Source organism: Eptesicus fuscus, chromosome 11 (genome assembly GCF_027574615.1).
Source record: "Eptesicus fuscus isolate TK198812 chromosome 11, DD_ASM_mEF_20220401, whole genome shotgun sequence".
NCBI classification, from domain to species: domain Eukaryota; kingdom Metazoa; phylum Chordata; class Mammalia; order Chiroptera; family Vespertilionidae; genus Eptesicus; species Eptesicus fuscus.
The window spans coordinates 60,650,299-60,666,046 of NC_072483.1; the positions used below are offsets into that span (position 1 = coordinate 60,650,299).

At 54.9% G+C, this 15,748-nt stretch overlaps 1 protein-coding gene across 4 annotated transcripts in view; it reads right to left on the reverse strand.

Annotated features, from left to right (window-relative positions):
• Positions 1-6,294: 6,294 nt before the first annotated feature.
• The window catches only part of AGAP1 (ArfGAP with GTPase domain, ankyrin repeat and PH domain 1), a 410,505-nt gene continuing 401,051 nt past the window's right edge, over positions 6,295-15,748 (reverse strand). For all 4 annotated transcript variants that reach the window (XM_008138427.3, XM_008138426.3, XM_054722794.1 and 1 more), the window contains 2 exons: positions 10,284-10,539; positions 6,295-7,440 (listed from right to left, as the gene is read on the reverse strand). In XM_008138427.3, the coding sequence (XP_008136649.1) occupies positions 7,237-7,440; positions 10,284-10,539 (460 nt within the window). In that variant the 3' untranslated portion in view covers positions 6,295-7,236. The remainder of the gene's footprint in view (positions 7,441-10,283; positions 10,540-15,748) is intronic.

Genomic DNA, 15,748 nt, shown 5'->3' on the forward strand with positions numbered 1-15,748 from the left:
ACTCTAGCCACCTCTTCCATACTTTACACTTCTGTCTTTTTCTCTGTTTTCCCCTTAGAATACTGTACAGCTGACACAAAAATCCCAAGGCAGGAAAATACAAACTGGCATATTTAATCAAAACAAGATCATATGGAGCAACAAGCAAAATGAAATGTCTGTCGATGGTTTTAATTACAGTACAAACAATATAAATAAAGCGTCATTGAGGCATTGTGACACATAGACTTGCTGAATGAGGTAATATAAAAACAACCAAAACCAGGAAGACAACCACCTCGGGACCCCAGGCCGCTCCTCCGCTTTCTATACATGGCTATTTACAGAGACGGGGAACGCTCCCACCAGCCCGGCTCCCTCCCGGGCCGCCTCTCGGTTGTCACCTTTGACCTGCTGGGGCTCCCGGTCCAGAAACACACCTGTGGCCGGAGGAGGACCCAGTGCAGAGTCCCGGGCAGCAGAGTGGGGGCTGTCTGGAGCCACGTGGTGTGTTTGCGGCTGGCGTGGCCCACTCCTCCGGCCCTTTCCGGGGCAGCCAGCCCGTTCCCTCGGATCAAGTGCACACGGCACCCTCCTCAGCATGCAGGTGCCCAGGCCGGACAGGGTGGCAACCTCCAGAACTTGATACATATTAGACACAAAAACCCGGCGGGGGAGGGAAACCGGGTGCTTTTCACGGTCCCAGAGGCATCGTTTCTAACACCAAGACGCGTGGCCTGTGCTAGAGCAGTTTCTAACGTACCGCTGTCTGTCGACTGGAACGGCCCCAATCCTCACTCCAGCCCGCCTGTGCACCCCAAGTCAATGGGGAGAAGGCTGCCGGGACCCCAGGGGTGGGGCCGGGAGGTGCAGGGTGGGCTCACGGGGAGCTGACTCCCAGTCTGGCCACAGGTCACCCGCCCTGGGCCCATCCTCTGACCGCCCACGCCCAAGGACCCAGGCCGGACAGACATCGCCCGGTGACTCTGGAATGTCAGGTGGGGAGCCCATCACTCGGGATTTCTACGCACAGGTGTGATGACCGGGGGCAGACCCAGGAAGTCCGCATTGCGCCCAAACTCCTCTAATTTACATGAACCACCCCTCACCGAGTGAGCTTCGAGGGCTGTGAGAGCGCCTTTTACAAGAGCTTTGGAACCAGCTCAGACACCAGCTTCCCAGCCGCTGTGCTCACCGGCTGGCCTGGGCGAGGAGGGCAGTCTGATTCAGGGGCAGCTGTTCCGACCGCTGGGGTGGTAAGGGGGCTTGTTCCACGGGCAGAGTCCCCAACACCTTGTTTGGTTCCCTTCTTCCACCTGCATCTCGAGACCACGGCCCTACACCTCCCACTGACAGGATTCCAGATCTGTCCGCTCACATGGCTTGATCTCCACTCCCTAGAGGAGCCACATGCCAGGTCACAATGGAAAACTGGCCCTGAGCCGACCACTCACACACTCACACCGACCTCGCTTGCACACACACCTGCCTGGAGGCCCGAGTCTGCCCGTCTAACCAGGCAGTGCACCCCGACACCCTCAGCCCCAGTGCCACGGCGGGCTCTGTGGGACACACCGCCCGACCTGCCCACCCTGCACCAAAGCCCTTCGGGTGGGAGCAGGGCCTCAGAAAAGAGTGTTTTATCCACCAGGCAAACCCCCAGAGCCGAATGCTGCCATTCGAGAGCCAAGGAGCAGCCCCTAACGGGAGCGAGGTGGGGACAGGTTTTCAACTCTATGGTCGCTGGTGGAACTGAAATACTTCTAGGACCTGGGAGATCTAAAAATCACGGATTAAAGACAGACATTTTGGTTTTACAGAATCCTTGACTGATGAAATGTCCCTTCATTTCAACTTGGACCCAAACTGAAAAAACCCAAACTGGGGAAAAAGTGTCAACCTATCTTTTTTAAAAAAGCAGCAGACATCCAGAATTAAAGAGGGACTCCATCGATCTTGTTTAAAACACGATGGAAGGACAGCATTTCTTCTCTAAGGGGAAGAACACGTGTTGTTGAAATAGTAATGTGTCAATTGTTGTTTTCTCCTTGTGCGGGGAGAGGTAAGGGGTCTAACAGGCCATGCTGACCCTGGGTGGCACCGTCTGGAGTGACGGAGGCGGTGGCTCCCTGGGCTCAGTGCCTGCTTCCTGGCAGTGACGTCTGCGTCACCCCCAGGGCTCCCCGCGCTCTCTGGGAAGGAATCGGACACACGGACTAAGAGGCAGGCCCCCCAGGGCAGGAGGACACAGGGCAGAGTGGGCAGACCCGCCCCGCGGCAGGCCAGGTGGGAGGCTGGCCCCGCCCAGGAGCAGCACACCTGGGGCCCTGGCCTGGCCGCCCTGCGGTGTGGCCCACACCACTCACTGATCACAGCTTCCCAAAGGGAGCACGTGGGAATAGATGGGAAAGACATGGCCATGATGGCCGAGGGCGAAAATGCAAGAATTGATGCCGAAGGCCCTGATCTGGCGTTTTGGTGAAGGATGGGGGTGGAAACCACTTGGACACACGGCCCACAGGGTGCGAAGCCCGCTCACACTGGAGGAGGGGCCAGAAACAAACTGTAATTCCTGTGGGAGAAAGATGTGCCTCTTCCGCACATTCTATTGAATCCCTCCCACTGCTTTCCAATGTGTGTGCTTGAAGGACATAAGTACAACCCAGGGGAGTTCTGGAAAAGTCGCACCGGCGTTCTGGGCGTGGTGTGTGTGTGCGTGTGCGTGTGCCAGAGAGACAGAGCAGAGGTGGGGGGCGGGAAGCAGCCCACGGAGGTAACGGATCTGCTCCCGATTCTGGGACCTCACCATACTCTTAGAGCAGCTACATGTTGCCAGGCTTCTGAGCCTCCCTAGGCGGGAATGTGGACGTCCTCCTTGTTTCCAGAACATTCTAAATGCTAGGAGAAAGGGTTGGCAGAGTTGGAGCCATGGGGACCCATGTCAATTCATGAGCGAAGCTGGGAGGAGGGGGATGGACAGGACCTGGTGGCAACTCGAGGGGGAAGATGCGATCGCCAGGTGCAGGCACGAGACAAGTGAACGACGGGAAGGCGGCCCCGGGAGGTGCTGCCCAGTGAGGGAGAGGAGACAGCGGGGGCGGCAGAGCCCGGAGCCACACCTGCCAGCCAGGGTGCCCTCCGCAGGCTCCGACGTTCGGAGGAGGTAGAAGGACCCGGAAACGAGGACCAGACAGGAGTGTGACCCAGCAGCCTCTCGGCGACCAGAGGTGGCAGCTGCAGGGAGGGGCCTGTCCACGCCAGCCACACAACAACGAGGAGAGGGGACCGAGGGGTCATCTTGGGCCTAAGGCAGCACTATGAGTGGCATGAGGCAAGGCTCCACCCTTGCTTTGCCTCTGGAAAATCAACCTCGGCCTGAAGAGACGGAGGGTACACTGGTCAGTGGGGCTGCCGAGATGGTAACCGGGCAGTTTGGGCTCATCCCCCTGGGGAGAGGGCCTTCGGGGGCGGGGCCTCAGAGCAGCAACAGGCTCAGCGGCTCCAACGGAGGCGGGTACTGGTGCATCACCACCTCCTGAGGACGCGGTGCCAGCTTGGACAGCTCTCCGGGCCTGGGCTCTGGCTTTGGTCCTACCCACCTCTCGGCTCTTAATACACACACCCATCTCTGAGCATCCAGCCCCCGGCTTGGCGTCGGGCTCCCATTCACCACGCTGGCTTGACATGTCACCACACCCTGCAAGGCCGCCCCAGTGCCACAGAGGAGGAAAGAGTGCGAGAAGCTGGAGGCGCGCCTGAGGCTGCACAGGTGTGACGGCGAAGCCGGTGGCCCCGGTCGGCCTGACCCTGGGCTGGCTTTCTTGCTGGGCTTGTTTTCCCTTATGAGGTCGGTGACAGCGTCTCTGCACATACGGGGACTGACCCTGAACATGCGAGGACTCTCTAAACTGGGACAGACCGGGGCCTACGCTGGATGGCAGAGGCCGGTCCAAGCGGACTCACCAGGCCGGACGAGACGTCAGGAGAGGGGCGGAAGGAGCCCAGGTCCTGCATTGGCGGACTCAGGGCCCCGTAGGGAGGTGCTGACCTGGGACTCCAGCCCCAGGCAGGTCAGGAAGAGCTGCCCTCTCTGCGCCCTGCAGCCCCGTGACCAGCAAGCACCTGCCGCCGTCACCGCTGTCGGGGGATAATCACACACAGTGTGTGCTCGCCAGACGACAGGAAACTGCACCCCCCGTGAGCATGCCACTCACTCACCCTCAGACTGCTCACCTCCTGGGAGGACAGGAAATGAAAGGGACAGGGGACCACGACTAGGGTTCTGGGCTTCGGAAACCATCTGTCCACCCTGGTCCTCGAGGCTCACCCACGCCCGGTCAGAATCAAGGCTACTTCCTCCGCAGGAACCCAGCGAGGCCACCGCGGCCACCCTCACGCACGACCACCTGCCCTTCTCCAGCGGGTGGCTTCTCCTCCAAGGGAAAACGTGAATTCTGAGCAGGAAGGGAGTGTGGATTCTCACGTCATCGTCACTGCAAAGAGCGCACAAGGAAACAATGGAAACTCAGGCCCGTCCCAAACTGGTTCTTCCTGACACCAGCCTGGTCCTTGCTGCCCAGCCGGGGGGTTAGTGAGGCATTCAGACGGGTCCACAGCGCTGTCGGCAAAGGGCTTCTAGTCTGACACCGAGATGCAAACATTAGCTGCCAGTCACCTGGGCCGGGAAACAAAACCCTGGGGACCCACGAATGCCTTTCCTCTGTCGCCCAAACCCAAGGAAGCAGGATGCCTCCTGGATCCACCACCGTCCCCGAAAAGCAGGAGAGGGGCCGAGCTTTCTAAGGAGGAATTGCGAGGTCCCCGTGCCGGAGGGAGGGAAGGGGGAGAACCCATCTAGCATTCGGGTCGTGAAAGGCTGTGAAAAAACAGGTCATTTGGGAAAATATTATATTATAAACACATATAGTAATATGTACATACTCATATACATCCCAAAGGGGAGCCTTACAAGGAATCCCTCCCTCTCAAAAGAAGGCTTCACTGTGATAAAGCATCCCTACAGTGGGAACTCACTACGATGAAATAATTTAAGAATTTCATTTATACTCTATCTGTGCTCACTACGTACAGTCTGTGCTAGCGGCTGCGTGGAGGCTGCTGTGGGGAGCTGGGTTAGGGCAGTGCTGCTTCTTCAAAAACAGGCCACGACTTTTCTTCCTGTTCACGTTCAACCCAACCGCACAGCGATGGCACACAGCACCGAACTCGGCGGAGGGACCGCGGGCCGGCTGCCTGCACCCGCCCTTTCTGGAAACTGCCACGTTCCACAGAGCTTTGCCCACGAAACACCGACCTACATATAACTTCTGTATAAAGCTTTATTTTTTTCCCCACCTACTTCAATGTTTTTTGTGTTTTTTTTAAGTGAAAGAAGAGGAAAACCTCTTACAAAATAGAAGGTTTAATATAGGAGAGCAAGGAACGTCCCGAGGCTGCCGGGCGAGTGTGGTCCTGTGCTAGGTCAGCCCGTGTCCCCTTCCACGTGCCAACCCTCTTCCCCTGCCACACTGCCGCCGGACTCCGGGCACACCCCGCCCCCTTTCCTTTTTAACCCAGGGTGTCCGGATCTGCGTGACTGTGTTTAGCCACCACGCTGGAGGTGGCTGAAGCCTGCAGCAGCCTGATCCCAGGATGACACGCAGGGGCAGTACTGAAATGGACGGCCTGGCCACCGAGTCAGCCTTAGGGACTCTTGTGGGCCCGTCTGTGCCACAGAACCGTTGGTGGGGGTCCCCGTCTACCACTGCCAAGCACCGGGTCTGGCATTTGGAAAATCACGCCCTGCCTGGCAGAGCCCCTCCCCCTGGCCAGCAAAAGCAGTCTCAGATCTAAGTCACGCTTCCCACAATGAGGGCTCACATGCCCCTCCCCCCTCTCTAATAGGCTTGGGCCTTTTTTTTTCTTCCCCTTTCTCGATTTTAATAAGCAAATTGCACTACCATCTTATTCTGATGCGCCCCCTCTTCAAAGCTGTATATCACGTTAATGGAAGTGTTTACCGCTGCGAACACTCTCCATGTACAATGATCTGTAACCCGCTTATCTCAACTAGTTGCACATTATTAGTTCACATCCAGTTCCATTTATAAATTAACAGAGGTGCCATTCGTCTGTACAAAAATCAATGCATATTTATGAACTTCTTTTATTCCAATACATTTCCACACATCTCATCTGAAGACATAACACAGGAGCCTGTGTGACTTGGGCAAAGTGGCCCGGGAGTGACTGAGTGAGACCCAAGGCGTCCACCTTGGCAAAAGGACATAAACTATCTCTCCTGTTCGGGGGGGGGGGGGGGGGGGAGATAGCTTTTTATGCATTTATTCGGTTTCCTAAATGCACCCGAAATGTCACTGTTAGCTGAAATTCGTGATTTCCTCTGGAATTTCTGAGTTGCTCTTATTTATTTTTCCCATTTTGTTTTTGCACCAAGGAGACTGCAGTCAAATACTACTCAGCAACTGATTTCCTCTCTTTGGACTGAAAAATTAAACAGATACTAAATTATGACAGTGAATTTAGAAAGGAGGGCTCCAAGGGCTCGGAAGAACATGTCTGGGATAATATGATGCTTCTAAGAGTATTGCAATCACATCGCGGCAATCACCAGAGCGTGCTGCGTAACTGCCTCCTCGGCTAATATGCTTTCTTCCCGGTGATGACTAATCATGTTCTATTAAACAGCGGTAATGCTGCAAGAACTCAACTATACAAGTGTAATGAAGCCAGCATTCTCCCGGGACAGATTAGCTACAACTGATTTGACACATACCATCATAGGGGCTTCAGACCTGACAAACTCGGCTTGCTCCTGATTTATGCCGTCAAGCTCCTCGGAGAAGAGATGAGATAGATGCAAGTGTTCCGTTCGGTAGAGGTGAAATGTACTGATGTGCTTAACTGCCAGTTAAGGAGAGTTCCCCTCTCCTCGCCGCTGCCTCCCCTCCCCCTCTGTCCATCCCTGCCCCTTGTGCCGAGCTCTGTCTATCGGCCACGGGACCGGGGTCCCGCGCCATGTGCTATCATCAACCAACCGAGGCCAGCCGGTCGCTCCTATTGCCGCGTGGGGGAGTTCACGGAAACGATCGATCCTGCAGCCTCCGGGCCTCGTCTTCGCCTCCGTGAGGACTGTCCAGGTTCTGTGATTTCACTGCGGGTGAGGGAGGGCGGGTGGGTGGCAGGTGACCCCACCAGGAAGAGGGAGGGGTGGCGGGCGGGGGGCACCGACGCCCCTCAGATGATGGTGGGCACCCGCCCGCTGCCGCTGTTCCGGTTATTGCTCTTCCGGGACAGGTTGGGGGTGGCCATGAGCACGAAGCGCTCGTCGGGGCAGCCGTACTGCAGCAGGACCTCGATGCACTCCTGGCTGGAGGCCTGCCGGGCATAGGCCAGCGCCGTGTTCCCGTGTGCATCGCGGGCCATGACGTCCACCCCGTACTGCGGAGGCAACAGAGCCATGTTAGTGTCCAGGGGGAGGAGGCCAGGGCAGCCGAGGACGGGGACCGCCTGCCCAGTGCTGGAGGACAGCCTGGCTCTGAGGTGCATGCACTCAGGCAAGAATGTGCTTTTGCAACTCAAAGCCCCTCCTCTGTGCAACTGAAATGGACCACGGGTGACTCTAGTTTTGCTATGTCTGTTTTGACCTTCCAATTGTAATCACAAAACACGATCATTTTAAAATCTCAGAGGCAATTTGTTTTCATTGTGGGTCACACACAGTTAATACATAAAAGCGTAAGAAAAAAATCGCCTATGATCTACCCACGGATAATCTTGGTTAATAGTTCCGCGTATTTCCCTCAAATGGTTTTCCTTTGAGTCTAAATGTGTAATTGAGGTAAAACTTACACAAGTAATGTGTATCTTTTTTTCCCCTTTACTGAACACTGTACTGGGATCGTTTTCTCACATCATTAAAAATTATGCAAAAGCATGACAGGTTATAGCCATCCGGTATTCCTCCCCGTGAGTGAACTCGGGCTTCTGCCCTCGGCTGCTATGCACTCTGTAAACTGTCACCGGTACACGTTGTGCTGTGATGTGCGTCTCACACTGAATGTTTCTCAGGGTCTCTGATTACTAGATGCTGAGAAGACAGGGAGGTACTAGGTTCCCTGCGCTAACGCTTCCGTGGTTCTTGCCCTTGAATAGGATGGCGGCCCTGGCCACGTGGCTCAGTTGGCTAGAGCACCGTCCCACACGCCAAGGTGGCAGATTCAATCCCCAGTCAGGCACATACCAGGAGCAACCAATGAGCGCATAAATAAGTGGAACAACAAATCAATGTTTCTCTCTCTCTTGCTTCCTTTCTCTAAAATCAATAAATAAAAATAAATAAAAAATGGGTGGACCGATGCGTTGGCCAGGTGGCGCAGTTGTTTATAGCGTAGTCCTATGCACCAAAAATTGCCCGTTTGAAACATGGGTGTGAGAGAGAAACATTGATATGGGAGGTAACTGATTGATGCTTCTCTCTAAAAAAGAAAAATAATAAAATAAAATCAATTAGAAACATATATATTTTTTAAAAAAGGGTGGACTGACTGACTTCCACTCCCAACAGTATTTAGGAATCTTGTCAGCATGGAGTGCTGCAATTAAAAGGACTTTTGGAGGGAAAGATGGTATGCAATTTATGAAACTGTGTGGCACCCTCCCTGCCCCCCGACCCCCAAGGCCATATGGTGGAGTCCTAAACCCCAGCACTTCAGAATGTGACTGTACAGTCAAACCTTTCTTCTCAAAGGTCTCCCATCTTGAACAACTCGATTCTTGACCAAGTTATTCACAAAAAAAAAGTCTTGGTTGTCAACCAAACTTCGGTTTTTGACCTGACAACCCTCTTGTGCTGATACCTCAGCATGACAAAAAGCGTCTCTCAGGCAACAAAGGAGAGACTGCTTTCGTTGCTTGCAAATCAACAATTAGCACAATTTCAGAACATGAAGAGGCCATCGAGAGTGCTAATGTTGCTAAGGGTGTGAAAGAAACAATGATCACAGGCAACTGAAGAGGTAGGAAAACTGTTGCTGTTTGGATAAAGGAAGAGCAGTTAGCCAGTGACAGCATTTCGGAGGCAGTGATACATGAACAAGCACAGACTCTGCTTGCTGATCTGAGAGACACCCCTGGACCAAGTGCTGAAAGTGATTCCTTTAAGGCTAGGAGGGCGTGGTTCGATAAATTTAAGAAAAGAAGTGCTTATTTATAGACTAAACAGTACACGAGACACGTACTGTATATAAGAAAGGTTACAACAGGGAACCAATCATTTGGGGGTCTGGAACAGATTAATTCAATTTACATTATTTTCAATGGGAAAAAATGATTTGGTTTTCGAACAAATCGCTTCTCGAACAGCCTTCTGGAATGAATTAAGTTCGAGAACCAAGGTGCCACTGTATTGGAGACAGGGCCTTCAGAGAGGTATTTAAGGTCATATGGATGGGGCCCTAATCCAACAGGATTGGTGTCCTAAGAAGAGGAGGAGACACTAGGGATGCGCTCACACAGAGGAAAGGCCCCATGAAGACACGGACAGAGAAGGCATCTGCGACCTGGCCCTCACCTTGATCTGGGACTTTTGGCTTTGGAGACTGTGAGAAAATAAATTTCTGTTGTTGAAGTCCCCAGTCTGTGGTATTTTGTTAGGGCACCCTGAACTGACTAACACACAATTGTTAAAGTGAAGCTGAACATTTGGGTGATTTTGATATCTGGGCATCTAATTCTCTCCCCATTCCAGCTTCATGACAAACGCTTTGGTGGGAATTAAAAAAATAATCTTCCCTAATAAAAATTCATCAGAATAGCCCAGACAAAGCCCTTTGACAAACTCCTACAATATCAAACCTCTCAGTTTAGGGTCTAGCATTTTTATGTTATGTGAATGAAAAACCCCAACGTTTGGTGTTGGGAAAACCATCTAAACCATTCAGTTTTTATCCTTCTAGTCTATCCCTACCTCCTAAAAAATAATGGGAGATTTTTTTTTGTGTGTGTGTGTGTGTGTGTGTGTGTGTGGACAAAGACGAGAGATCCCCACCCACCATGTTGGACCCAAAGGGGTACCCTAAAAAGATGAACGAAGAGTCCCCACCGGAGGATGGCACATCCACTGACTTCATTCCAGCCTTTTATCAGGAGGCCACACACAGGTGATCCCTCACGGCAGGAGCCTCCACACGGAGTCCCAGGGTCCCTGCTGCTGCCCACACCCAGGCTGGCACCCATGGTGCCCACAGTGCCTCCGCCCCTGGCCGGGCACTCGGGCGACCTACCCAGATCAGGAGCTGCGCCAGGACCACGTTGCCCTTCCGGCAGGCCAGGTGCAGCGCCGTGCGGCCATCGCCTTCCCCGCAGGTCTCGTTCACCTCGTCCCGGGAGCCGTGTGCCAGCAGCAGGATGACCGTCCGCAGGTCTTCGTCGGCCGTGGCCCGCAGCAGGTGCTGGCCCAGGGACAGCTCGGTGCAGGGCAGCGGGGCCAGGAAGAGCTTCTGCTCGTACTTGGCCCGGATCCACCGCTCCTTCTCTTCCCTGCAAGAGGCAGGCATGGTCACAGTCAGGCAGGGCAACTGAGGCTGCGCCCCTGTCCCGGCACCCTGCTCACCAGGAAGCGTGGAAGGGGAAGAAAGACAATGGGCGACAAGTGTCTTTGCCAGCGTGGGGAGGCCTGGGGGAGAGGTTCACCTATGGTTCACAAAGTGGGGTACCCCCCAAGCAGCATCGGCATCCTGGGGGAACTAGTAGCAATGCAGGTCCCCAGGCCCCATGAATCAGAACCGCAGAGGAGGGTGTTTTAACCAGCCCTGCAGGCGGTTCTGATGCTGAGGTGTTGGCGCAGTGTAACTTGGTATTGCCCTGTCCACGGCCTTGAGCTCTCACTTGATTTCCTTTGCTTTCACTGCAGAGCTGGGGCCCCGAGGAACCCCGCTCCTGCCCAGGACCCATCGGGCACAATGCAGGACGGGTGCCACCGGCACGGAGGTCCATTCTCCCGTAAGGACAATGGTGAGTCAGGATTGGGGGCGCTGGGCTGGAGTTGGGGCAGGATAGCGGTGGGCCCCCCAACCCGGTGTGACCTGCTTTCAGCCTTTAACCTATCCATCCTGGAGGGGAGTGAGATCTCCCGGGGCTTTAGACACTTCCAGCGAAGAGCCTACTGCTACAGACCCCGTATGAAAGGCAGAGGCTCGAATGGGGAGGGTCAGAGAAGACACAGCTGCCCCCGTCACCCTGAGCAGCTCTGCCATCAGGTCACCGACCCTTCAGTGAGGGAATGTGTAGGGCCCAGCCGAGGAGACAGGACCAGCTGCCAAGGCCAGAGCTGGGCTGGGGGGCAGAGGAGGGATGAGGCTGGGGAAGGGGATGGAGCCTTGGGGTTGTAGTAACAGGGGCAGCTTGAGCCCCTCCCCCCACAGCACAGTTGGGGAGAATGAGCTTCAGGAGCTGGGTGGGTGTGATGACAACCCTCACCCCTCCTCCAGAGGGGCCAGGACACTGCCTGTGAGCCTGGGAGAAAAGGGGCGGGGCATAGGGTAAAAAGGAGGAAACCAACAGCAAGGTGTGTTTATGGTGACCCAGAGGATGGGACCCCGGCCACTGACTCAGCATTCCGTGGCTACCAGGTGGCGTGTGGTTTTAGTTTCTCCAAAAGGGACGTAAGAGATGTTGAAAATAGCTCAGCAACTCTCAACACTTTGCAGCATTGTTAGGAGAAAAAAGGGGGGGGGGGGCGGGCGGCGGGGAGCAGGCAAATGCAGGAGACAGAAGCAAGCAGCTCTCCGGTGAGGAGGGTCAGGGGAGCAGGGGGAAGGGGCGCTATCCTATCGGGACAGATGCTTCTGAGAGGCAGGAGAGAAGGAAAGCCCTGCAGACAAGGAGTGGCTGCAACTGCCCACAGGGACTTAAAGGCACAGCGCTCACCACCCCTCCGAAACCCAGCATTCTCCCGGCAGAGAGACCGGGTCCAGCTCCAGCGAGGGAGACGGCACTGAGGGCCGGTTCTCCAGGAGAAAACTCATTACCCGGACGTTTTTTTTCTTCCGAAGGACGGAAAAAGGCCTTGTTTACACCTTTTACCCGTGTTGACACTGCTCCTGGCGGTCTAGTGTCTGGTGAGCCCTAATCTGCTTTTAAATACTTAGGCAAACAGATCCCTCCACAGTAAATCAGGATTAGTTGTGCTTCACTTCCTGGTCCCTGCGAGTGACCCCACAGTGACCCCTGGCCCTTTCCATGCGGAGATTTCCAGGCCAAACTCTGGGCTGCAGTTGAGCAGCTGCCCCAGCACCCCCAAACGCGGCTCTGGCTCCGGCGGGGACAGGCATGGTGTCTCCACTTGGGCCGAAACACGGGCCCCCGCACATGGGCAACGTCCCGGGGACAGCAGCGCAGGCGAGAGTCGGACGCCGCAGCCACGCCGTGAGCTCAAGCTATTTAAGAACCTTATTTAAAATGTATTAAGCATATGTTGATGCATTTCATAAATCACCCACGAGAAAGAGCAAGACGTGAATGAGATGAAAAGCAACAGTGGGGAAGGATCCGTCCAGGTCTTCAAGTTCCAATTTGCTAACTCTAATTTGGGGTAGGCATTAAAATCAGAGCTGTTTTATTCTGCTCCGCTTGGTTTTAATCCTCACTGCCAGTCACCCAGGGATGAACCGAAGAGCAGAACGTGGAAATCTAGTCCGAGCCGCAATGATTCCATTTTCTGTGTGATATTCAAATGCCCCGAAGCATGAGGGTGAGCCCACAGCTTCTGCATCCTCTCCTGTGGGGCATGTGCGGGGTGACCGTCACCCCACAGGTAAGTTCACCTGAATTCACTGAACTCGACGACCCACGTCTGAAGGAGCATCCTGTTTAAACTGTGCTCTGCTCTGAAAAGTGCGTGTTGAAAGGCGGTTCCGGGTTTGGTGGGGCTGAACAGGCTGGCTCTTTGGGGCGCCTTCACCGGGAGAAGGCGTTGGCCTCCCGGTTGGTCCACCTGCGACCCTGCGGGAGGGGGCAGGGTGACTACTCCTCATAAGGGCTTTAGCACCTCCAACACCTGCAGAACAGGCCTGACACATGCACGCCTGAGGGCACTGCAAGGGGACCAAGCAGGTGCAGAGCCTCCAGGTGGCCGCTGGGTGGGCTGCCTCTCCCTGCCCCATGCCCCTCACCCTCCACTAGGACACCCCCAGGTCTGATCAAGGTGTGGCTTTTATTATTGGACAGAACCACGGCTTTTCACCAAAGCTCCTTGTGCTGTGAAAACAGCCTTCAATACCGCTTCTGGATCCCACAGGACTGCAATGTTTCCGTGTATTTTCAGACACCAACAGGCAGACAGAAAGCTGAGAGGTCAGGCCACTGGGCTCCCTGCCGTCCCGGGTGCTTCTTTTCTGCAGCTGAAATCCAGCCCACAGGGACAGAGGACTCCAGTGGGAATTCTGGGTACTATTACTATCACGTAGACCCCCTTTCCTGCGCTTGTTGCCCCCCCACCCCCGACACACTAGGGGGAGCTGAAATCAGGGTGCTTTTTGCAGAGACCACAGGGAGAGGAAATAGTCGTGGCATCAGCATTAGAGACCATGGGCTTCGTGTGTCTGCTTTGTTCTCAGTGCTGCAGACTTCTGCAACCTCACTAACGCCTTGGCCCGCCTTTCTTCATCTGTAAAATGGGCGCCGATGTCTACAGCAGGCACAGCGGCTGTGGGTGTGAGGCCACGCGTCTGGACGATGTGCTGGCCACAGCAGTCACTCTGCACGGGGCAGCTGTGGAGGGTGTTGTGATCGAAGAGAGTAACATCTGTAATGTCACGGTGCTATCAGGTAGGTAAGAGCTCGCCTCTGGGGTGCTGTGTGTGTGACACAGACGTGCTGGCTACACGGTGGGTGGGGCCGAAGCGCCTGCGGGGTGCTTAGGTCTCTAAATCCCAGGTGTCTGTACAAATGAGCTTCACATGGTCACTGTGCCTGGCAGGGTGAGAGGGGGCCCTGGCCAGGGGCCTTGATAAACCCATCCGTGTCTTATGGGCCACCCCTCGTCCCAGGCAGGAGGGCCTGAGGCACTGGGGCGAGGGGCGCTCAGTTGGTTCACATATCCCATGGCTGTTAGGATCTCTTGGGCCAAGTCTGGTCAGCCCCTGCCTACAGCCTTGAGATGTCTAAAGTCTTCCTGGAAGTTTGGACTGAGTTATGCCCCCTCCCCCAATTCAAATGTTGACCCCCTGATGCCCAATTGTAATGCATTTGGAGGTAGAGTGTGGAGCAGGTAATTAAGGTTAAATGAAGTCATGAGGGTAGGACCCAACCTGATGGGACTGGTGCTTTATGGGAGACACTGGACACCTCTTTCTCTTTCTCTGTCTGTCTGTCTGTCTGTGTGCACACAGAGAAGAGACCATGTGAGAACACAGCGAGGGGTCGCCATCTGCAAGCCAGGAAGAGGCCTCACCAGAAACCAACCCTGCCGACACCTTGACCTTGGACTTCCAGCCTCCAGAGCCGCGAGAAGGTCAATGTCTGCTATTTAAGCCCCTAGTTCTCTGTCATTCTCTTTTGGTTTCTGTGCCAACAGTTAACATGTTAAAGGTGGACACTCGAACGAAGATGCCTTTTCTGGCTAAAACTAAATATTCTGTTAAAACCATTCGCCCCAAGCAGCCATGATGCAGAAGCACAAACACCCTCATCGTCGCCCTGATGTCCCAGTCTCGCCTCCGGGACCCCCTGTCTTGCCTGTGCTTTAATCTCCCCCAAGGAAGGCCAGTTCAAGAGCAGAGGAGCCGGCAGTATATCACCTCCCCTCATTCCAATCCCCCGGAGGCCCGCTGCTCACAGCCCCTGTTAGCTAATGAGCTAAAAAATGAATTATTGGCACGGCCGGCCGTCAGCAGGAAGGAGGAGGCCGGCTCCTCATTTGAGCCCCTTGCTGACACACCTTTAAATAAATCAACCGCACGGAGCGAGAGAAAATGAGAGAACGAGCAACTAATCAGAAGACAGGCACACTGGCACACTGACCAAATCCCCCCCAAATAAAGACACAACTGAAGGCAAGGGAGTAAACATTTTCTTCTCTTCCTGCCTAAAACAGAGACCTTCTGTAGGTGTGAGCCCCATCCAGGAAACCACGTGGTATGTGAGCCACAGGGTTTGGGGATCAGAGGATGGGGGTGGGTGGGTAAGGCAGCAGGAGCTGTGTGTCCACTGAGGCTCTCAGGGCTCTGCTGGGCTCGGACGGTGCTCGGGTCCTGCAGCCCAACAGACCAGGCCTTGCCACACTTGACCTTGAGGGGTGATGGCATGGCCAAGGCTCTGTGTGTCCCCCAAAGATGTTCCCTGGGACACGGCCTACCTCCAACCTGCAGATCCCGTGCCTGGCAAATGGAGGCACCTGCTGGCGCAGGCGATGCCGCGAGGGCCAGCGATGAGGCTGTCTCCACGCCACAGGCGCGCTCACTTTTGACAACGCCGAGGGTGACGACGACGGTGACGACAGTAACTGCTACGGACAATGCCCGATAACACAGGGCTCTTCAGGGGACCCTGGAGCACCTCCCGTGGAGAAGCCACGCACCAAATACCGAGCAAAATGCTCACCTGTGGCCATACTTGGGAGAAATTCTGACCAAAAAAGCAAGGCTTCACGAAAAAAAAGAGATGGGTCAATTAAGTTCCAAGTTTCAGAGAGGGGAAGGGTGGAGAGCTTAGAAAGACAACGGTTTTCTCTTTTTTGAAATGGGGCGGC